Source organism: Camarhynchus parvulus, chromosome 1, assembly GCF_901933205.1.
Source record: "Camarhynchus parvulus chromosome 1, STF_HiC, whole genome shotgun sequence".
Lineage (NCBI taxonomy): Eukaryota > Metazoa > Chordata > Aves > Passeriformes > Thraupidae > Camarhynchus > Camarhynchus parvulus.
In genome coordinates, this window is record NC_044571.1 from 66665689 (window position 1) to 66691334 (window position 25646).

The 25646-nt window shown below is 34.4% G+C and overlaps 1 protein-coding gene across 13 annotated transcripts in view; it reads right to left on the reverse strand.

Moving 5' to 3' along the window:
• NBEA (neurobeachin) overlaps nt 1-25646 on the reverse strand; it is a 453637-nt gene that overhangs the window by 337553 nt on the left and 90438 nt on the right. For all 13 annotated transcript variants that reach the window (XM_030944908.1, XM_030944837.1, XM_030944889.1 and 10 more), the window contains exons 6-10: nt 19970-20096; nt 15355-15474; nt 11091-11237; nt 3632-3829; nt 3100-3233 (exon numbers count right to left, since the gene is read on the reverse strand). In XM_030944908.1, the coding sequence (XP_030800768.1) occupies nt 3100-3233; nt 3632-3829; nt 11091-11237; nt 15355-15474; nt 19970-20096 (726 nt within the window). The remainder of the gene's footprint in view (nt 1-3099; nt 3234-3631; nt 3830-11090; nt 11238-15354; nt 15475-19969; nt 20097-25646) is intronic.

Sequence of the window (25646 nt, forward strand, 5' to 3'; positions counted from 1 at the left end):
GGTTCATTCAAAAACATGAATCATCACCTGAATAGGTGTTGTGTGAGAGAACTAGAGAGGCAAGTCACCTCTGCTTACAGGCAAAACATTTTATGACACAGACTCCAGCAGTAAATTAGCCACCCTTAATAGTCCCTGGATCTTCTGGAGTATGCAGAGGTACAGCAGTTCAGCAGTTTACAACAGATTTCTACTACATGTTGCAGTGGTTGGATTTTCATTATAAACCCTTGTCCAGACTGACTGATTTGCCAAATCACATTCTGGCTGTCACAGTTTGGGAAAATTCAAGTAAATGATTTTATCTGAGAACAGCTAGGTCACACTAGTGATATGGAATTTTAGGAGCAATATCCAGCATTCTTCCCTTCTAAGCAGAGAGAGAGAGAGTTGCCAACACTCAACAATGCAAATTCTGAATTTTACACTGGAGGCAGCAATGGACTGGGACCCTGGCTTTCCATGAGAGGATCAAAGGCAAATGGAAAAACCTCAGGAAGGATTACTTCCAGACCTACTCTCAAATTTAAATACCTGTGCCAGCTATGACAAGGAAATTATTGAAAGACAGGATGAGAGGACAGGTTAGGAAGGTAGGATACCACATGGCATTTATCTTATTTGCTGCCATTACCTTTAAGATGAATTCAATTAAACTAAAGACTTTAAGAAAAATTGTTGGAACCGGAGAGATTTTTCATATTAATCTAATAAATAAAATCAATACATCAAGCTAATTCCTGTCAAGCTGGGTTGTTTCTGTAGAAATTGATAGGAAACCTACTTTTTTGTTATCAAACTATAAATCTTAAAAAGTAGATACTCTGTTATACCTATCTTACTTATGAAATATAGATAATTTCAATAATTCTTTTACTTATGTTTAGATGGTGAGGTTTTAGGTTTTGCTAATAAAACCCTTCTAATATTAAAAAAAAATCCACACAAAAAATCAAATAATTGAAAACCCTGAGCTTTTTAAATGGAGTTTGATATTCACAGGAGAGAAAGAGGTGAGAAGGATTCAGAAAAACAGCAGAACTGGGAAAGCTCTCTGTTGCTGTTACAGAGACATAGGTATACACCCAGGTATAACTCAGTATCAGATACATAAAGAGAGACAACAATCTAATAAATATGAGGTGGAACAAGGAAAGGACTCATTAAATGCACCGCTTCCCTTATTTCACTCCTCAAATGATCCTTTTCATGTTTAGCATTCATTCCCCATTAGCTCCTTTCTTTGATCCCAAAAATATTTTCTTTTATTTGCCTACTTCCTTTTTCAGTTCCAGTATTATTTTTCTTGATACTTGTATTATTAAATAACATATGAGAAAAATAACATAATGCACAGACACCAAAACCTATAAACTTGTAAATTACATCTCATCAAGCAGCCATTAGCTTAAACTTTCTTTCAATATGTTCTTGAGTTAGAATCACATCCTCTTGCATTATGCATTTGTACAATCGTATAGCACAATGAATTACAGATCTCTTTTTAGAATATAATCTAATTATAGAAGAAATGCATTGACTTATTCAAGAACAAATTTTTTTCTACTTACAGTTCAACTAACTCCAGAAATGTTCTGTACATTTTCAATTGAACATTATGAATGTTCTCACTTGCTGGGTAGACCACACACTTGGGAAGAATTAGTCTTTATCTCAACTTCTAAAACTTACACTACATTAGTTCTTCATTTTTAAACAGATCTAGTTATTGCTTTGTAATCTATTACAGATTCAGCTCCTTAATGAATTTAACATACATTTTATTCCTATGTGGAGACACATACACACATAACCTTCCTTAAATTAGAATAAAGCATTTCAGTCTTCTTCTTTGCCAGTAAATAAAAACAGAATTATTTATTTCCAAGCTTATTTCAAACCAAGCATTTCTTTTTCTATTTCCCTTACTTTACAATGCTTCAATGCAAAGTACATCCTGCAAAAGAGACTTAAAAAAATAAATATTCCACAGTAAACAATACACTACCACTTCTGTCTTCCAAATTTGTTGGCAATTTTAGTATTAGTTAATTATCTTTTTCAGTTAAGTATTTTTTAACTGAACTCTCCAATGTAATAAGAAACACCCAGAATAATTAATAGAAGAATATTTTAAGCAGGAAAATAAGCCACTTGCTCAGCATTACGCACCTGTTTTGTCACCTAATCCAAATAGAAAAGCCAGTTTATTTTGTCCCTAAACACTTCTTTCTAACAGGCTTTGGTTACAAATAATCCTCTAGGGAAACACTATACCAGTTGTTCAGCATTATCCTTTCAGATTTGTTTCCCTCAAAGATTTAGGCCAAACATTTTTCTGGAGTAGTTTAGCTATCCTGTGCTGCAGGACAGAGATCATTTAAAAAATAACCACCGCTGAGTTAATTTTATGAAAGAAGTCACCATGCCTAGAGAAATTTAAAAGACATGCAGATGTGGCATTTAGGGATGTGGTTTAGTGGTAGACTTTGTAGTCCTAGGTTAATGGTTGGGCTCCATGATCTTAGAGGTCTTCTCATAAAAGATTCCATGATTACAAGTCAGGATGGGTATTAACAGACTTCTAGGTAGTATTTTTCAACATCTGTGAAGACTTTTCAACTTACAGGTGTCTTCCATAGTACCAGAGGAGAAACTCCATGGATCCCAGCTTAAAATTCTCTTGTTATGTCCCCAGTCACTATTGCAATTGTAATATGGTCACAAAATGCCTGATCATAGCTCTATGACTTTCTGACCACATATTAAATAATTTTTGAATGCTATGAAATATAAATTTATATGACACAGACTTTGAGAAGATAAATAACATTGCGCTCTCTAGGAAAATCATATTGAGTTCTTTCAGAAGTTGGGTGAACTGTCATAAAACTATTCTCAAAGACTTTAGAGTGATTTGAATTCATTACTTAATCATATCAGTTTTGTACAGTAAACTAATTTTTAAAAAAACATATTTTTTTAAAAGAAACAAGGGTAAAATGTAGAAAAAATTAGAGAACATGCCCACAAAAAAAAAAAAAAAGGAAAACATTTTGTAAGCTTAATTTTGTTTCAGTCTTGGTTAAAGAAGCTTACCAAACTGTTGTTTCCACCTGACTGTCATGCAGCTGTCGATTGTCTAGCTGGGCAAAGAGAGGAAAAAGAACCTGGATCCCTCCAATGGAATGAATTGCGCTGTGAATGGAGTGGGTTACAATAGCTTTCACATCCTAAAGACATAAAATAAAGGAAAAACTACAATTAATCTAAATTTTAAAGGACAGTTAAAAATATAATTCTGCAGTACTTTAACACCAAATTGAGTGGAGACTTTAAAATTTTGTTTCAATACTTATACTTCAATTATAATGACTATACTTAAAGTCAAACATTAAACAGAAAATTTTCAGTATTGTGGCAAACTGTGCCTTATAGTATGAAGTCTGTATTTCTTATGGAACATTTTTTTCCTTGCTTTAGAAAGTGAGCAAAGAAAGCACAGTTCAAGTGAAAGTTATATTAAGAGCTGACAGAACACAAAAGAACAATCTCTGTATGCTAGTAGACAAATCCTCTGTGTGATGTTCAGCCAATGTAAATCACAGAACATCAGCTTAGCCGCACCAACCTGAAGCATGAGAGCATGGGGGGAGTGTACAAAAATTGAAGGATTCTCCTTTGGTGAGGATTCAAGGCATAGCTGAGCATCGGTGGCCTTCGCATTATAGGTAAAAGCGATGCTACTGGCGAGTTTCCCATCATACAGCACTTGTTTATGGTGCTCAGCCAGATGAATGTCACTCTCAGATTTAAATTTGAATGTGCTCTGAAAAAGACCCAAAAGTTTTACAAAGTAATTAATTCAGACAAATTCCTTGCCACAAAGTATGCAAAAACTACATTGGACTTGAGAGAGAATAAATTAACTACTAAACTTTGCTTGCATTTATGAGTAGCCTAATGCTACTGAACAATGAGATAGATTTGTTTCTATTTAATCTACACCACATCAATGTGTCAACACATTATTTGGTATTTTATGTATTATCTCTCTTTTCAGCATCAGTGTTTACAAGTTTCAGAAGTAACCATCTTAAAAGAACACACACTAACCATAAATATGTTAAAATAAAATTTAAGCAAAAAACACACTAAAAATAAAGAACAAATTAAATGTGCTGCATTTTAGTTCATATGAGCTCACTCAAATTAGAATATAAAATGCTATACTATGTTGATTAGAGGAATAGTTATTTCTGAACAACATTAAAAATCATGCTTTGTTAACAGTCAGGAGTATACACAAACGAGCCACTTAAAATCCAAAATAAATCATAAATGCCACATTTTACATTAATTTTTTGCAAATTCAGAGCTTTTCCAAGGAAGACTGAAAATGAACATATCATGAGTCATATCTGATCTTAAATTAAGTTTTTTGGCAACACTGAGAAATCAACAAAACGCAAGAAGATAGATTTCTGTCTTTCTGCAAAGCACTGTAAGATTTAATTGGCATATAACAATTGCATACAACAATCATTTAACAGTGGCAAAAAGACAATTACTAGTAACACAGTAACACAGTACACTGCTGTACTAATACAAGGAAAACAACTTTATTAGAAATGACCACCATTTTATTGCAAATGAAGATAAAAACATATATATGTGTGTGTATATATATACACATATATAAAATGTTACTGCTAAAATATTTTGTGAGTCTAAAACAATTTATTTCTGAGATTATACATTAATCATTTCCCTTGCTTTCACTCTGCATAGTGATCACAATTCTCTTTATCCATTTGGTCCTACCAAATATCCCCTTTCTCCCACAGTCTCCTCTTTCTCTGAAACTATTGGAAGTATCAGCGCTGGGGCTTTTGTTATTCATGCTAGAATTAAAACAGGCAACTTACAAGCTATTGGCTTCTCTTTCCAAACAAATCAGAGGTTCCTGTCATTGATGTAACCCCATAAACCCCATCTAGCCTTTTCAGAGCTCTCAGGGCTGCTGGAAACCCTGAAAAAAATTCTTTTGATTACAGCCAAACAGCGGGAAAGGGCATCTGCTCAAGTGACTGACACAGCAATAAAAGGTCTGCTGACTAGCACTCCTTTGTATGTGGGCCAGAAGCCGAGCAAGCTGGCCACCTGACTGGAGCTGCTGGAGAACCCTTGGAGCACATCTGTTTCAACCTTGCACTGTCCCAGCCTTGGTGATGTCTGGCAGAAGGGAGGCTGCAATGCTGAAATGGTACCACAGGTACCACAACAGAAAACACGAGCAGGAAGGGCAAATGCATGTAAATGGCAAATGCATGTAAATGGCAAATCTGTGGTTCAGTCTGCATTTGACAATGAAGGATAATATCTTCAGCTGCACTAGGAAGGATGCTGCCAGTAGGTGGAGGAAGGTGTTGCTTCCCTTCTACTTAGCATTGGTGAGGCCACACCTGGATTTCTGGGCTCCCACAGGGAGCCAGGCACTTAGTGGACAGAATGCAATGAATGGCCACTAAACATGGAGGGATTGAAGCATCTCGTATGAGGAAAGGCTGAGAGAGTTCGGACTCTTCAAACTGCAGAAAAGAAGCAGCAGAGGGGATCTCATATATAAATAACAGAAGGGAGGTTTAAAAGAAGACGGAGTCAGACTCTTCTCAGTGGTGCCCAGTGGTATGACACAAGTCAATGGGCAAAACTGGAACAAAGAAGGTTCCCTCTGAACATCAGAAAACACTTTTTCACTGAGAAGCTGCCCAGCAAGGTGATAGAGTCTCTGTCTTGGGACTTATTAAAAAACTGTCAGGAGATAGTCCCAGACAACTGGATCTAGGCAACACTTTTTGAGCAGGGAGGACCAGAGGACCTCCAGGTTCCAGTTGCTTCCTACATCTTCAGCCACTCTGTGATTCTATGATTTGTATTTGGGTTGAGTCTGTTTTGTAGGGCAACTCCAGTCTGTTTTATAGGGCAACTCCCAGTGGTCCCCACTTATGCTTCTGTTCAAACTGCAAAGTTGTTCAGAACCAAAGAGACTTCTTTCAGGCTGAAACTCAAATATCCTGCAATTGGTGATATTCATTCAGCCCAAAGGATCAGACTACAACCAATTCAAAGTAAAACCACCAATATAACCCACTGTGAGTATTCAGTCCTCAGCACTCAATGATTTAATCTAGAAATGTGTTCCTATTGTGCTACACTACTTACTGAAGTAGAAATTCCCAAAGAAGGAATAGTATGCTCAGAACTTGAGAGCTGGCTCTCTGTTGATATGGCTGCCTACATCTCACTTATGAGGAAATGACTGCTACAGATTACAGATTTGTCCTTAGAAGGTGACATTTCACCTCAGAGGGCATTTTAACTATATATAGAATTCTTTGTACACTTTCTGCAGAGGAAAAACAATTTAGTGATTTCACTGATTTCCAAAGACATCTACATGATGCTTGTTCTATATTTTAATGTTTTATCACACAAAAACACTTATTACGCTGAAAATCTTCCATGTCTCTCAGCATTTTCAGATTCCAAAACTCATATACTGAGTTTTTTATCACTTTGCTGTTTAAATAAGTCAAGGTGTTTCAACACAAAATCTTGCCATTTCATTACCATGAAATCTTGCAGTGTTCTAAACCACTTAAGTTAAATCAATTTTATACACAAATTTTGACATTATTCTACCTCCTTATTGGCACTGTTTAATATGCTGCAAGAATTTGAGATCACTATTTGAAAGTCAGACACAAATAAGTTATGAATCAACATCGTACTGCCTCACGCTTTTTGCAGAAAAAACAAGAATTAAAGGAATGTTCTGCCATCAAAACCTAACAAAAGTGATAATGAATTGGAAATTCTGGTCTCCTAACCTAAAAGATTATTGTAGCAGAATGCAAAGAGAGACTAAAAATTCTGATATATTATACTACTTTATTGCTAGCATTGATCCACAGGAAGAGAAAACAAATTCAGCATATGCATACTGTACTGGGGACTTGGGAAAATATATCCACAGGAGGGTAGTAGAGGCTGTTGTGCATATGCAGCTCTGAGGTCTGGCACAAGCAGCGTGAGGGCATCAAGACAGAAAGAAAGAGCCATGGATTTTAAAAATTCTATATAATGTAAAAATACATATACAGGATCCATATAAAGTATGTTTGTGGCTCCTACAGGAATAGGAAGTAACAGAGAGAGATGAGAATTATTCCAGCACTGTATTCTCCAGTAAAATAATCTGTGCTTGATCAGGAACTGCTTGAATACCAGCAGCTCTCTCCCTTCCTTTAGCAGCAAGACTTTTTATTTACTATTCACTACATATTGCCCCCGTAGGTTCAGCATCGTGCATAAAATATTTTCTTGTACTATATAATTGGTTTAAGTAAATCTGAATTTTTTGGTGCTGTTTTGTGTCTGTGTTCATGAATTACTGTATTCTTACTCCAACCTTATGTGACAAAAAGATTGGTATTGCAGCCCTGATCAAAACAAACTCAGAAGCAACATATGGAATGATTTGATAACTTGCTTTGAAATGCGTATGGGAGGGTTAGGAGGAGTGGCACAGATTTGACAGGGCTATTAGAACGGGGCTTTTAGAAACATCCCTTTATAAACAGCACCAAACACTGGTATCAGATGCATCTCTTCCTCTCACATTACTTCCCTGCCTTTCCATTCTGTTTATCAGCCCCTCGGGATCCCAGCACAGACAGGCTCCTCTCTTTGCTGCCTGGGAACAAGGATGGGCAGCAGGGAAAGCACAGTGAAAGCAAGGATGCTGCTCTTACTTCCTTTTTCTTTCTTCAATCTCCAGCTACTGAGAGGGTCTACAGAGTAGGTAAAAGTCCTGTTCAGCAGTGGCAAGGCTCAAAATCTGTGTTTTATTACAGATAAAACCTGGGTATGCAAATATTGAATCGTAATATGTTTCTACTAAAAATAGTTTCAAATTTCAAGATATATAATGGATTAACTTGGGAAGACTTAATGGGGAAAAGGCATAGTTCTATTGTCATTGTATTTGCCTCTCTTCCCCTTAAAAATTTGATAATGAGTAATTTCTTTGCAATAGCTACTAAGAGTGTCAGTTTCTCATTATTGCTTCTCACACAATGTAACATGTCTTTAAAAAAACAAAATCCTTTTGCTACAAGTGAAAATGTAGTATTTCAAACTAAAACATCTATTTGCTTAACAAATAAATTTTTATATTAGGTCATGCTGGTTATAACCAAAAACGCTCATAAAAACATGCTGAGCAAGATCAGCATGGAAGGACTATGAACTGTTTCTATGTTACTACACTCTGTACAAGAATATCATGTGCAATAAATAATATGAACATTATACATAAATATACAACTATTTGATACACGTAATAAGTAAGACTTATTTTAAGGACTTCTCTAGTCAATCCTAAGACCTGTTGCTTCTACCTGCACTACAGAACAGGAGTGGGACAAGTTGCAACAGATTAATTTTTATCTGTAGATCAAGCTCACGCTTTTCCTGAACTTTGTGGCTTTGGTGTAATTCGCAACATTATTTACTCGGTATATTAACAGATATGTGCAAACTGTCCTGTATGCTGGCAGGTTATGCAGATTTCTCTGTTTTCTAGAGGTTTTAGTGGCAGTCATGGTAGACTAGGGGCATTATGAATGATTGTGAGGGCGGCTGAATGAGAGGCAAAATCATAATCTCTCATGAGCAAAGTAGATAGAGGAATGGACACTTCCCCTAAAGAATCAGATTCTCAGATATAATGGAGTAAAGTATGAATTTTAAATCAAAGGAACCACCATATACTGTATTAGGAAGGAAAAAATATTTGTATGAAGATGTTTTCAAAAAAATCTCAACTATTTTGAATAAACCTTCTTTGGCAGAAAAGTTTGGCACAACTGGAGTTTACAATTCATCCGAGGTCTTTTTAGGAGGAGTTGAACTGTTGATTTTCCCCACTGGCTAACAGTACCAACAATCTGAATGAGCAGGAAATGAAGTGAACTACCTAAGAGAAGTTTCTGAAAGGCCATTTTGCATGAATAAGTTGGGTAAGAGCAAGAACATGATCTCTAATATTCAGGAATACAAGCTATATGTCAATTGAGGCTCCCTTAGACTATTAAATCCCATACTTAAGTATTCTGAACTAGTGGACCTTCGCTCCAGCAAAGAATCTGAAAGGATTTACAGAAATAACATTAAATGAGATATGAAATAGGCAGGCTTTGAGTAAAAGCTACAGTTGGTGCCCTGAAACCTCTAAACTACAAGACATGGTTCCTTTTCTTGTTGTGAGTAGATCTTATGTTGGAAAAAGGTCAAAAAAAGTCTTCTGTTTTGTCTTATTTTTGGGGCGAATAAGAAAGTCAAAGAAATAAATTTTATTTCCAGGGTACTGCTCTGAGAGCCTGTTCTTTTTAACTGGTATTAAATAGTAAAATATACTTCCAGATTTTTAGACAAGGAAGAAAATTCCTTCAGAGAGCAAGGGGGCATTAACTGTTCTGTGCACACAACCCAAACCCAAAACCATGACACAGTGAAAGAAGAATTTCCCCAAAATATTAAATATAGATGACATTTTTTTAAAAAAATCACTAAGAAGAGCTACATGTGTGTAGAAATGTAGTTTAAGGGAAGCTTATGAATCAAGCAGGGCAATTTGACAACTGTAATAAGGTTAGAGCAGTAACTATTGAAAATGTCATTTAGCATGAAAGCTCATATCCTTATCAATCCCTTCAGCAATCAGAAAAGATTACATAATAATTTGCACTTCTTGAAACCCATGAAAGCCTTATTCCTGTTTGGTATCACTCCAAACAGGAGTACTGTTTCTGCATACTGGAATCCAGAAATTTAATAAATTCATAAAGGTTCCTACATTTGTTATTAAGAAGCATAAGACTACATTAATTTCTTTTGTATGACCAAAAAATATTTGCAGAAATATTTGCCTAAGCAAAATACTGTATAAAATTTGGAATAAAATACTCTTTGTTTGCTCAGACTTTTCATAACTGACTTAATATTTTTAGTTTCAAGGCAGATTTTAACTATCATAAACTATTGGCAATAGACAAGTTCTTCTTCAAGTAATCCTGATATACATGTGCTTATTCACCCTACACAGATACATACCATAAAAGATAATTCCATCTGCCTCTGTCATTCAAGTGCTAGCTGTAATCAAATGATGAAGAGTATGCATTTTCTACACACAAAATCAATACTATTATAATCTAAATGCTGATTTCTACTTACAGCTTTTAAAAGTTTTTATTTTCAGATTATATGATATATATTGAAAAACTGAAAGACTACTTTGGATGAAACCACAAATTTCAAAAATTAGAAAAAAAGAGAACTTGGGAATACCTGATAGTATAAACTGAAATTCACTATTGTTTACCTAGGGTTAGATTAATTTTCAAGTATTATCTACAAAGGAGTTTCTGCAGATTTCTGTGAAATATCTGTGTTGTTTTTCTTGATGAAATAATACAATACACACCCATTCCACGACATGTATCTAACCAGACATCTAAGTTTATGCATGCATCATTAATTTGTCCAATCTTCCCCTCAATGTCAGAGACAAAGCATGACTAAAAAAAAAAAAGCTCGACTTTTACTTTAACAGACTTTTGTGAAACCATGTATTTGAATAAAATTGTTTTATTATGCCTTATTGAGTGGTAATCTGCCTTAAGTTTTTAAACACAAACAGTAGGGAACAAAGTTACTTCTCTGCTATTCAGTGCACCAAATACAAAATTTTTTCTAATCTGATTACAACCTAAAGTAATTAATTTCCCTTACAAACGTATTTCAGCTATGCTTTAAACATAACTTTCATCTTTCAAAAAGATGGTAGAAAATTAGGGTTAGTTAGGATACTTGAAAAAGTAGTCTTATGCTGCTGAAAGCAAATCACATGAAAAAATCTACATGATTCTAGGAGGAATATTCACATGCTTCACATATCTTCCAACTAGATCTCTCAATCATTTTATTTTTCCAGTTTTATGCATCTTAAAATCTGGTATTACCTTATATCCAGGTCCTAACTGATGTATTGCAAAAATCTGTGCTGGGTTGAGTGCTTCAGTGAATACATATACTGCTCCAAGCTGGCCACAGAACACTCTATTTGCATCAGCAGTCTCCGAAGATCCAAGAAAACATTTATCATAGCTCTGCATCAGAAAGAGGTAGTTAATAAAGAAATAATATTAATGCACAGCTACTAAAGCCACAAATAAAGGGAGACTGGAACTAAAAAGATAAACAGACCATTATCAATCCTTTATTACCACCCTCTGGTGAATAACTTAATTTTGAATACTGTAGCATTAACTGTTTTAGAGGTCCCTATGACTGGCTGCTAGGATTTGTTTTCTATTAATTGGTCAAATTAATAGACCAAGAGAGAAAATGAGAACAGTACATTTGCCTATCGCCTTCTAGGAGTATAACACACTTGAACTTCCTTGTAATTGTACTCAGAGCTCCTACTGCTAATACACAAGAACACATGCTGGAATACCTTCTTCTTTCTCTGCAGTTCCAATACAGCTAAACACCTCTAGAAGGAAAAAAGGAAACAAATACAGATTTTTCTAATTTGCAGCTGTTGCATATTTTCCCTCTCTGACCACAGCCTATAATGATTTGGTTTGACCTTAAATCCTCTTCTGCTTTATTCCATACACACTAGAGTTGTAATTTTCTATTCTTTCTTCCAAAACCTATCCCTCCCTTCTGCTTTTAAATATCACTATCGCTGCCCTTCCCAGATGGGTCTGTTCACATCATATTATTTCAGATTAGGAGTGATTTTTTGTGGCTACTTTGCAAGGATTTGGTAAAATTTTTCAGATGCTTCCAAAAAACCTATCTAGAATGAAGACCTGAGAAACCAGAAAATGTGATGCAGCACAAAAGGACAAGAGGAAGTAGCTCAAGGATCGTTGAAGGTTATTCTCTTAATTTCCTTGAGTCAAAGGTGCTTTATTGAACAGAAACAAGGATCTGACATCCCTTTTTGAGTTGAGCCAATAGGGCCTGCATTAGGAAGCTTGGTTTTTCATCTGGCTTAACTGCTGAGTTTTACCTTGAGGAAAACTTTTGCCAGTTTAGAGAATGAAATCAAATATGGTGAACTGTTACAACTGGTCTAGGAGGATAGGCTGTTAACAAGGAAAAGGGGACTCAGGTGTAAGGACAGACCAAGATCTGGAGCTCAGCTTTCAGAACAGGTGACGGAAGAAGTATCCAGGATTTTGTCTACCATTATCCTCCTTTGATTTACCTCTTTTATTTTTTTTTTCCCCTTGGAATTTCTATTCTTTTAAGAAATTTTGACAAAATTTTAAAACTTCTGGCAAAACCTCTACATAAAAATTGATTCACAAAGTTATGTCCAGGACGTACAGTGCAAAAGATGAGTTAATCAGAATCCTTTGACTCCTGGTAAACCTAATGGCAAAATTTTATAAAAATTTTCAGTTACTTTATCCAAGTCCTGCTTAGCCTTGAAGGCTTCCATGACACTGTGCCATTACTGTCAGAAAGTGTTACATCAATTAATGTTGGGCAATTGCCCTTTTCAATGGTCATTTGAGGAACTTTTCAGAGCTACTGATGCCACCTTTTTCCTAGTTGATATTTAAATATTCTGAGACTACATTCCTGCCCATTATAAGGGTATTTTCCTGGATTCCTCTAGTGACCATTTATTGTACAACAACTATTGTAGCTCTCAACAGATTCTGAGTTCTAATTATAGTTAAGATCAAGGCTTGTTAGCCTCTAGTAATTTCCTTTTCTGTCTGTTTTTCCTTCTTCCCAGATTACACTTTCCCATTTCTGGCACTTCATTCTTGATTAGGTGTTGGACATGAAAAAAATAGGACATGAAAAAAATAAATATTGGCACTGATATTATTTTATATTTTATTAAATAGTAGTAAAGAATTCAGAGCCAAAAATGGCTCTATAAAAACAGAGAATCAGCAGCATTCAAAATAGAAACAGCTAATAGAAAAATGTTTAAAATGTCTTCCCCTTTTCAGGGGGAAGATACAACTTTCATCCAGTTGTATCTTCCCTCTAACATTTGGGTGAAACATTCTGCAAATATTTAATACACGGAGGCTCAATAAAATGAAAATATACCTCTTAATTAAACATATATTTGTGAAGAAAGCAGATCTGAACCTGTAATGAGTACATCATGTAATATCCTATATGTGCCTGGCCACATTACAGAAATAGTTAAGAACCCAGTAAATTCATGGCCTTGTATAAATAAGAATAAATTCTAAGAAATACAATAAAAAATAATTTAAAATAAATTATTAGATAAGCTTTGTTTTAGAAGTTTCACTGTTTTTCCCCCCTCTATCTTTACTTCCATGTCTCCCAGTCTACATATGAAAATGGTAGACTGAGGATTTCTACAGTTCTTGCTTGGATACAGAGGTAAATTTCAGATATTGAAAAAGACCTCACAAAACCATTAGAGAATGGTAATGCAAAATCAGTCAGAGAAAAAAAATAAAATAAATTTGCAATCTCTGCCAAGACAAAACTTATGCTTAAAAAATTATATTCAATTCAGTTCCTTAATGTTAAACTCAATAATGTAAATGTAATGAATGTTTTACTAGTCTAAAAATATATTTAACCATAATACTTATAGTTCAGTGGTAGATTTGACACAGTGAGCAAATGAAAAATCTTGTCATCAGTACATTTAGCAATTTTAAGACTACATCTTGATTATATTACAATATTCATCCATAAAAAAGACTGAATAGTCAGATGCACTTAGTCAATATGCAGCTCCTGACCCCTTCTGTTTTCAGAACTTGTACTGTTAAATGTATCAGTGTAAACTACATAAATACTTATGCTCAACATGGGATATAAAGAAAGAAGAATGATTGACTGACTTACACAGTGTTTTCTTTTCCTCCAACACCATTATGGTAAGGTATTATACTGACATCTTCCAGGAGACTAAAATTATATCCAAGTGTAAGGGTATGAAGGTAGATGTTAACAAATGAGCTGTATAATTGCTCAAGACTTTTCAAGGGAATAATTCTAACAAATCAAACTTTATACGAAACAAGAAAATTCGAATATAGTTAAAACAAGAGTTTCTATTCCTGGGTAATACAAAATAGTAAGAAGCCTATGTATACACTCCCCTATTTTTCCTTTATGTATTTTATGCATTTGCATTCATACAGCTTTCCTGAATTTCTTGATCTTTTTATTCTACTACCTACTATTAACAGAACAGATTTTTGTTATTAAAAAACAGATAGCTAATGATAACTAGTGTCTTTCATCGCTTGGACTATTATCCAGTGGACAAAATAAAAACCTTAGCACATATTTAAGACTTAAATCAAATTATCTAAATCTTGGCAAACCAATTTCACCTTAAGAAAAGATAGTACTTCTTTTGCATGAGAAACTGGAAAAGAATTCGGTGAAGAAAATAGAAGTAGAAGGAGCAGCTCCTCCTGCTAAGCATTTATCATTAAGGATTACTGATCCCCACACCATATAACCAATAATCCAGACCAGACCCTCTGAGACCTCAGCTGGTTTTTCAGTCATCGCATCTCACCTATCAAGGAAATATTTATCTTACCAAGGAGAAACCATGCTCTGCCAAAACTGAAAGGATAGCCTTTTCTTGCAAGCCAAAATGCTACTAAAAAACCCCAAAGAATTGAAATCAGAAACTTTGGAAGGCAGAGCTCTCCTACTTTAATTAACATGTAATATTTAAGCTCTCCCTTTCAAATCCTATTTTGCCTCTAGAATTTAGCAAAAGACAGTTCATTTCCCGAAGGCTTCTTTATCCCTTATAGTAGTCAGAAAGAAATGAGAACTATATTATAAATAAAAAATAACAAAAGCATAGTAAGTTGATGAATCAAGAACCTCTGAAATTCTATCACAGATTTAGCTGAAGGCAAAGCACAAGAAAATAATTTTGTCTGCCTTCCACAGCCAGAACCTTGAGCCAGAAAGAGCAATATTTGCTGCTTCATTAGGTCCAGGCTCCCAGACTCTCCAAAGTCAAAGGTACAGAAAGAGAGAACATGCATACACAAACTCAAAAAGTCAATAATATTACATTTTAATAAGCAGCTGAATAAGAATTAATAAAAGAGACATTTAAAAAAGAAAATCTACAAATATCTTGAGAAAAAAAAGTAACACTTTTTTTCTTTTTGAATTAACCTTAAGAAGAAAAATTATGAGAAAGGAAAACCGATAAAATCTTACATCATTCGTGTTAACATGCCAGGCCATGTCACCATAGGATACCAGCTGACCATTGACGTAGCAGCGTATTTCACTGTTTCTCCACCGGTTGTAGATGTGCACAATGCTTATCATGTACCACTGGAAAGACAGGAAAAGTCAGTACACAGGAGCAGATTTTGTGCTATAAAACAAAGTTAACGAGTGGCATAAAGAAAGGGTGACCAATCTCATAAACTTACACAAAAAGATGAATCCTTGCAAACACGTAAAATTAAAATTCAAGTCATTGGGACTTCAAGTCCGGTCAACAGAACTATGCCTAAATGTAATGATGTACCTACCTGCTTTCCTTTATGGGATTAGAGGCAAAAATGTACACATACAATTTAATTTCAACCCTGTTCTGTAAAAAAACACAACTGAGTTTTGATAGGAAATCCAGAGTTATGTGCTCTTACCTTAACAAATTCATATCACACAACCTCTGTCTTTGCATCACAGCAAAAATTTCTGTCTATCAGAAATTATTAAATAAAGAGAAAAAAATCCCAATGGCAAATTTTACAGCCCAGGTTAAGATGTCATCCTGATTGTTTGTTTTGATATTTTTCCTCTATTCTTTACCATTCCACCAATTTTGGGACAACTGTCGTATAATTAAAAATGCATTACATAGTCAAACAGAGAAGGCACGGTAATTTAGTGCTTCCACTTACTACTATGGTGATCTTTCCCATAATTTGTTTAACCAGAATCATGATGTCCATGACAAATAAATTCAAGAAGAACTCTGGAGTCTTCTTGCTTGGAGACATTTGAAACATAACTGGACAAAATCCAAAGCAACTTGATCTAGGGGTCCCTTCTGCAAGCAGGGAGAGAGACCAGACAGTCTCAACACATCCCCTTCCAATCTAATTGACTCAGTTAAAATGTCACCTTCTCTTAAAAACAGCCTTTTGTATTCTAATAATTTGGAATAATAATTGACATTTTCATCATCATCCATTTCTTGGTATCTTTTTCAATTATTATATTTTGATTTCCATTTTCAAGTAAGTCCCCTTTTTTCCAAAGTAGAGAACTGCTGCAACCTTTGGGGCTTGTTGACTCTCTTCCTGAGCTGGGATAAGTAGACAGAGAGCCTGCTAATATAAAACTCTATCTCTCTGTCAGAGAAAATAAAAGTAGATGCTTTCACTTGTTGATTTTAAAATTAGACAAAGCACAAAATTACAAACAGAACAGCATGCAGCAAAACACATTTTGACAATAAGCATTACAGTAGTCATCAAATTGAGCTGTACTGCTACAAGTGTATAATAGCTATAGAGATGAGAACAAATTTTTACACAACTGTTCCCAGGTATTAAAAAATATTTTTTCATTTTTCCCTCCATTAAACATATAACTAACAGAAGGTAGAAAAATGCTGCTGACCATACAACAATACTTCATCTCATTTCTCACATTTCTGAGCAAACAGATTTACTGGGCAATGCTGGAACAAAGTACTGCTCCAGTTTAGGCTTCTGAAGTCATGTATGGAAACGCTCTTTTTTTCTTTTTTTCAAAGAACCATGAAAAAAGTAATTTTTGTGATTCACTGTCATCCTCAAATAAAACCCCCCAAAAAACGTAACTCTTCTTTCTGTGATTTTTCTTTCAAAAAGTTTTAAAACCATTTCTGAAAACATACCAATTTGGATTCGACCTCAACTTGCTGATGTACTTTATTTTACTTACAGTGGTCTGTACATTGTTATTTATCTATTCTCAGATACATCATAAGGAGCCTTTAAGCAGTCTATTGATTAATGGTGTATTTCCTCATAGTCCTTTGTATGTCTGTATTTCAGCAATTTCTCTAGAACTAGCCAACACTTTTTTTAAGAAGGAAAGATAGCACTTTTCTACTATACAATGAGCAAAACCAAGTTGTATGATCTCACACACAATTTTTCTTCAGCTTTTAGTTGAAAAAAATCCTTTTTTTTGCCTAGTATTCAAAGTCAGCAATACCCATTTCTTTCACGTTCATCCTGCAGTTTACTTCCCCATATTATTTTCTCGAAAATGCACAAAGGCCAAGCTGCTCTCTGCTGTAACAACAACTTCTTTAGGTAGTACTAAAAGACCCTTCACTTGCATGTTTTGTTTACTGCTGAAACCTGTCAAACTTAGTCACCGACTGCTGTCACCAAGTCATATTCCTACTCCATAGGACAGCATAATCAGAGAGATGAGGCATCACGCACTAAGTATTTCCAGGATGTGGAACTTATTTCTGTCTCTGCTACAGTTAGTAAAGCTGTTCAGGGTTAGAAACACACACAAAAAACCCCTGTTTGCTCTTTACTGTGCTGTTTCCCTGTTCCAGTTTTACAAGACTTGATGCTGAGGCTGAAACTCAAGGGAGCAAAAACACTGGGGGTTACCTACACAAAAATGTCAATTTGGAGTCTCAAAAAAGCAGTATAGGCATTTTAAACATAACATCACCAGAGCTAGTTTAGCTCTGTTGAGATGTCAGGCTATTATACCACACCCACATTTTCTATTTGGGTATATGATAACCAAATTTCTCCATACATTTTTATAAATGCTTGCTTTTATGATATTATAAAATACACCAATTGAGACCTAAAGTTATAAATTACCTAAAGTTATAAATTAATATTACATCTTGTACTGTGAATGGTGTCATATGACATAACAGGAAGATCTTAACATGAACAGAGCAGCTATGATCTGACTACATAAAGCTTTCGACCAGATAACTTGAATTTGTTACTTGACTGTGATTCACCAAAATTTTTTTAAACCTTCAAACCACATTATTTAGAAGTTTATTGTGGATGATGATTCTGACAAAATTGTATTGCTGAAATGTGTGTGTCTGCAAGCAAATGTCTAGGGAATGGTACATCTGATGGCAAAAAAAAAATCACATTTCTCAAGTTAACATTAGGACAGTTAATTGCTTTATAAATGAGTACATATTTTTTAATATGTATCTACACATTCAAATCTTGTACAGAGAAACAAAGGTCATATCTAAACAACAAGAAGAAAATCAATTTGCATATAAAATGGGATAAATTTTGACTTGTTAGGGCCAGGAATTATATTTGACAGGTTTTATTTCCTCCACTATGCATTATGTACTTTAACAAAGGCGTGTGAATAAAAGTTAATGATGGAAAAACATATATTAAACAACTTGAAAATATATTCTAGAATATTTATGTAAAGTACTTTCTAAAGCTAATATATGACTCAGTGTATGTAGCATGAACTTTGAGATATGTAAAACTAACATGGGAGTTATATTTTTATGTACTTCAGCAGATCAGCAGACTTTGATTTGAAACTGGTATTCATATAATGAGTATTTCAGAATTAGTTATTTTGAGTAGCAACAGCCAAAGCTAAATTTTTCCAGAGTTGGCACAAAGAAAACTAGCCATTTGTATTAAAAATTACCAAAAGCATATCTTGGTATGATAGACTACATCCTCATCAACAAGTAAAGAGCAGCTAGATCCCAAGAGATTATTAACAATAACATAATACAAAAGTTAACAATTACATTTGTTACTAGATTCAGATGATCCTTTAAATGAAAATTGAACTGTCATCAAAATACTTTTCTGGCAATAAAATTGGAAAAATATGAAAAACAGAATTTATTCATTCCAGTAGATGCAGCAGATATGTGTTTATAAGGCTTTATACAACCCCGAGTGATATGCTAGAGAGAGACATTATTTTGTTTTAAGAAAACCACAAGTGACCTCAAAGCTACATGACAAAATTAGAATTGGTGATTTTGAACCACAAATACACACCAAGAGAAATAGTGGAACATTAAGTTGATGTGTGAACAAAGGCATTCCCTCCCTAAGAGATTGGTTTCTCAAAAAAAAAAAAAAATACAAGCAGTGAAATTCAATATACAAATTCTAAACCCATAAAAAATAGAAATGGGCTTTATAGCAAAATACACACAAGACTGATATCAGTGACAAACACATTATGCTTGCTGTACAGAAAAGTCAATGCTTCAGTCAACTAACTGCAACACTGAAGGCCACAAAATCATCATTCTCCTAGGACTACTAGGCATAGAGTAGAAATAAACACTAAAAAGATCTAGAGGTGCAATCAAGATTTACTACAAAAAATGAGAAATCCTAAAACAGCACTGAAATGAAAGTTCAGAGCATTATATCATACAGCATCAGATAATGAAACTCTAGCATTGCCAGCAAAATTTTTCAAGACCTTGGCAACAGTTACCAAGTGCAGAATTTTCAGAAACAGAATGAAGATATTTAAGTAATTAAATGTAGCCATTTTACAAATACTCACAATTCATCTCTATCTGAAGCCAATTAAGCAGTAGCTTTGAAAAACATGCTGACTTTATAGAAGCATCACACTATAAATTATTACATTTCTCTTGAATTGATTCTGAACTGTAACTTTGCATGAACACTAGAGCATTTACTTATAAACAAGGAACTATGATTAACGCCATAGCTCTAAGGGGATTTTAGCCCTCCTCCCAGAAGCACATTGTCAGCACACCTTCAGTGCTACTCGTTACTGTAAACACCACTTTGCTTACCTTGCGTGGCTGGAAGTCGTACTTCACACAGTGCTGGAAACCTTTGCCTTTTGACTTCAAGGATGTCACTATCAAGCAGTTGCCAACAAAATGAGCAGAATACCCAACACCTTTGCTAGTGCGGAAACTGAAAAGAAAGAATTAGGAATTAAACTGGGAAAAGGGGAATTATTTTATAGTAAAAATGTCCAAATACTACTTTAAACTGCCATGAAAAAGAAAATAAATTTGTACCCAGAATAGTGAATCTAATTTTCTTCCACCATTCTTTTTGGGGTGCTACTCACCTTCAGCTTTTAATTGATTCCAGACTACATTTTAAAAACCAGTACTTTTTTTCCAAGAATACAAGATAGTAAATATTATGTCTATCATGTTTCACCCTCAGTTTCTTAATTAATCATCATTTAAAATAATACATCTGATTAAAGTTGTGAAGACATTTCCACTGCAAAACAATTGTGAGATGTCTTGCAGTTTTGGGGGGTTCAGAGAACAATGCAGCTGATATGACATACAAATTTGGATTCAAGATAATTATCATGCACAAGAATTATTTTTCAAGACATGAATAAATTATGCTAATGATATATGAAGTTTTAATCTTCTGAGTTGTGGATTTATTTTCATTTGTCAAGTGGATAAAGGACTGAAATTTTAAGAAAGTAAGTTTAACAAGGATTTCCAAGCTTTCTTGTGACAAATATCATAAAGACAGATAATGCAGAAAGCTCATACATTTCATATTTGAAATCAAAAGCATTTTAAAGACAAATTCTAGACTTCTTAAAAAAACACTTTCAAAAGGTAACAGGTGAAAGCTCATGAATGACACGGCAAGTCCATATCTACAGCTATGCTGCTTAATCACTTCTGAAGAGCTAAGTACAATGAAGAGCAGTTTGCTATCAATAATATGGAGTACATTGTATACAACTGCTAAAATTTTCTTTAATAAATAACCAATGGCTGAAATACAAGGTCTAGATGGTGAATTTCATCTGTGAATTCTGAAATGAAGCTTTGCAAATATAAGAAAAAACCTACTAATTTTGAGTATTTGTACTAAGTCCTGTAACTCACTAATTAGTAATTTTTCATTCTCTTTATGTAGCTAACTTATAAAATAATTTTATTTTATTGCAATAATAATGTTTTAAATGGTTTCATTGTTGAAACATTTTCTTCAAACACTTTTACTAGTTTTTCCTAGGAATTTTAAGACATGAAAGGTACATGCAAACACTAAGTTCAAATTTCATCTTCCTTTATAGCTGCTGAAATAGTATATTTTTAGTCTACCCTACTACATATATACAATCTTCATTTTAACACAGAACAATTTTCATATTTGTGAAACTTATTCCATCTTCAGAAACTTATAGTTAAGTCAATAAGTGTCCATTATTTTAGGAGAGAATCAGATTGTTCTCTTTGCCCATTGTCAAAAAAATAGCTGATAAACTGTGATCTTATCAGAAAAAATAAACTTTAAAACATAGGTGTTGTGATTATACCCTGAGGTGATCACAGCTTAGACACTCATCTCCTATGAGGGCATTTGTAAAGGAGGTAAAAAAAGAGACATGCAAATTCTCAAATTCTAGAAAGCCACTTTTGTTGTAATGACTTAGGATACTTTTTAAAAAACTACTAAAGGATACTTTTTAAAATTTTTAAAAACAAAGTAAACAGAACTGGTGTAATAACACCTACAGACAACTTTTCTGCACCCTAATGAATCCTTGCACAGAAGTTCCCACTTCCAGTCTTGAAGTATATATAGTATTTTTTTTTCCCCCAATTCAGGCTGTGTCTTCCTCATTCATTCACCTGCTTCTCTATATTGTACCCAGTTTTCTCTCCTCTCAAGCTGCTGTGCTAAAAAGAAGCATTATTCCCTGCCACTGTTTTTAATAAGGGCTTACACAGAACTCTCTTTGCAGAAAAGAAGAAAGCGCTTCTTTAATAAACGTAAAATGTCCTCTCTAAATAAACCTAAGATATAACCTAAGAATGAAGAGAAATATTACATGCTGTCCATTACCACTGACCTCAAAATTGAAGACTTTATAACACTGCCATTCCTTTGCATCTTTTGAAGGCTATTTTTAACCTGGATCATGCCAATGATCCGGTTTCCACAATGACCCCATAGGCAGCTCTACCTCTCAACAAAAGGAGCAGTGAACAGCCTCATGGAAGAACATCACTCATACATGCATAAATCTGAATTACCCAAATACACAACCTGCACAACCACAGCACTGAATTTAGTGCAATAAAATGAAGGTTAAAAAACTCAAAATACAGCTCTTATAATAAAAGCAACTGAATGTGTTGTGAGATAGTTTGAGACTTTGATTTATCTCCATAGGGCCTTATGCCATTCAAAGAACTTTTCAGCAGGTAACTGCAACTCTCACAATGCCAAATCTGTTTCTCTGCAATGTCATCTCTAAAATGGTCTAAAATAGTTTCATTTAACAGAATCCCATTCTGAAGGATAATAAAATAATACAGAAATTCAGTACATTCTGACAAGCAGTGTTACATTATTTGATTAGAGATGTCAAATATAATAGTTTCTCTTAAATTACCAACAGCCAACCACTGTAAATATCAATGTTTTTACATGATAAAATATTATTACCATTGTATAAAATGCATCCTAATACTTTGAACAAGAGCTAGAAAGCATTTTGAAATAAAGAGTATCTCTGGAAGAAATGTCTACATCTTTCAAATTTTCTCCCTTTCTTATCCTTATTGGTTACTGGGCTGATTTTATCTCCATTATGGACAAATCAGACTGTTCCTGAAATTTTAAACACTGAGTAGTCCTTAAGTGTGTAGCTTCCTGGATTTCAGCACATGAACATGAGAAAACAATGAAATAATGAAAAAAAAATGCTCATTTTTTAGCAGAGCTCTTTGCCTTGGAATAGAATGAATGATTTTATAAACATGAAACTTAGCCAAGATTTTACCTTTTTTACTCCAAATTAATTAGATTTCTAATACAAGAGTAGTTAAGAAACTGTGTACTCAAATATGTTCTGTTTACCTCAACATTATACTATAAAATTTTAATCTTGACATATTCTTTCTTGACAAAGGTAATGTAGACTAGGACTGGGCTATAGAGTACTCCAAAGTTCTCTTACCAATTACCTACATGTGCAGAACTTGCTACAACCAAAGATGACATGCATGGAGACAACAAGAGCAGTGCCATCAACAGCCATATGGTTTTATGAGCCTTAAATAACCTTACATAGCAGCTGAAACATAATTTTACTATAGTTTGTTCATATAACCTTTACAATCATGTATCATTTCAGCCAGTTTCTCAAAGCAGCTACTGAATGTTATTACACTTCCATAGCAAGAGAGCATTCTTCCTTCCACCAGTGGAACTGTTTAGGGATTCCAGTTTCTTTAGCTTAGGATTTTATGAGCAATTTAACATATAATCATAGTACCAATATTGAGAAGATATTAATTATTTTTGCATGAAAGATGTGTGTGAAATTTGCTTTCTACTGACTTTGGAATTCCACTACAGGCTTCTGCAACTGTTCTGCATTATCTCTATTTCTATAACCTCTAGAGAAGGTCTGAAAATACCAGACAGTTTGATTTTAGAATGATTTTTATTTTTCTCTCCTCCATGTCTCTACATCTGTGAAACTAAAATGTGGACATGGTTTCAGAAGTTTTAGCCATTCTTCCATTTAATGCTTGTGGAAGCACTTGGACTTTCTATGGACAAAAAACAATTATGACATACCAGCCTCAGTTCACCTTCTAATTCTTTTACAGAACCTGATACATAATCTGAAAGAAAACGCTTCTTAAAAAATAAAAGAACACCAAAAAAACCCCTTGAGAAATCAACCAGCATCTGGATTGATCATATGTAATTCAAGGCCTTACTTAATATTTATATCACCCATCTCTTTTTTTAGCAGGAACAAGTGAAGTGATTTAGGGGATGAAGACTTCCCAGTTGAGCATGCTTAAGGTGAGCCCTAAATATCTAAATTTGTAGGGTCTTAAGACAAAGGATCGACACCTTATTTTTAAAGAAACATTTCTAACAATCTATTAAAGTATAATAAGGATTACTATTATTATTCTTTCTTTTTTAGTATGTCTTATAAATGTGATAGTGACCAGAGTACTATATATCTAAAAGCCTGAATTTTCTCATTTTGCAGTCTACTCACTGGATCTCAAATTAAACAAAAACAAAGAAAAACCAACCAACCAAACAAACAAACACACACACAAAAAAAAAAACCACCAAAAAACGATTCATTATAAAATCTGTTTTCCAAGGGACAGTTCACTCCCAAGTGTTTTCTGAATAGTACCAGTTTTTCCCATGGTCTCTTATAAGTAGCAAGTCTGAACTGTAAATGACATTCCAGTAATGCTTTTGTCAAGATTTCAGGAAGGAATCACATCACCTTTATTGTCATCTCTGTTTGTTCAGACTATCCTTAAGAAGATCACATTAGATCTTTCAGCTAGAGCAATGCAAACGGATTTTATGATCAGTTGGTAATCTACAACAATCCTTAACATCCTGTTGTAAGTCCTACTTTCTAACATATGGCTATTCATTCCACAAGCATGGCGCCCATTACCCACTGCTAGGTACATGATATTGATTGGCTTACACTAAAATTTCTGCTACAGAATTCTGAACCTTACCCTTTGGATTTAACTGCTCTGCCTTGTTGTTATTTATTGTTCATGCAAATGTCAGACTTCTAATTTTCTTCCAGGATTGTCACACTCAGTTTATAATTGGTAAGATAGCTACAATACTGTTCCAATATGCAAGTGTTAATAGACTGTCAGCAGCTGCCCAACATCATCCTTAGAGATATTTAAAATTACATTTTTTAGAAAAAACCAAACTGGCATACAGTTCTTGAAGCAGGGTTGAACATGTCCCTAATAACAGAACAGCAGCAAATTTCCCTCACATCTGGCAAATATGGAAGCATTTCTTTGCTTCCCTTCTCCATTTTTAAGAATCAGTTTTTACATCATGGTTGAGCTGATGTAACTGCTGTCTCACACAACAAAGGCACCGCACTCACTTAAAAACTTGAGTTACTTATAGGATACATTTTTCACCTAGTTAAACTGAAAAAGATATTACATGATCAAAAAGCACATTAAAAAAAATAGACATTTGCTTTGGCATCTTTCTCTTGGTGGTGGTGGTTGTGTGTGACACAAGCTTTCATGTGGCAAAATCTGAAACCTGTGTAAAGTATAGATGGATATTTCTCCTGTTTTGAAGTATTAACTAGACCTTGGCTTAATCTACTATATAAAAATAACAAAAATTTACATTGTTCCTGTCATGGCAAAGTCTGCAGGGCTACATCTTAGATCTTGTGTTTTTCAACATTTTCATATATGACTTGGATGCAGGACTGAAAGGGATAAAAGCAGATGGTAGAAAACTGGGAGGAGCTGTTGACCCATTTGAAGGCAAGGAAGCCCTGCAGAGAGAAACTGAAAAATAAGAGGACGGGGAAATCACCAACCATATGAAGTTCAAGAAAGGCAAGTGTGGGATTATGCACCTGGGATGAGGAAACCCTGGATGGACAAACAGACTAGGGAATGAGATGTTGCAAAGCAGTGTCTT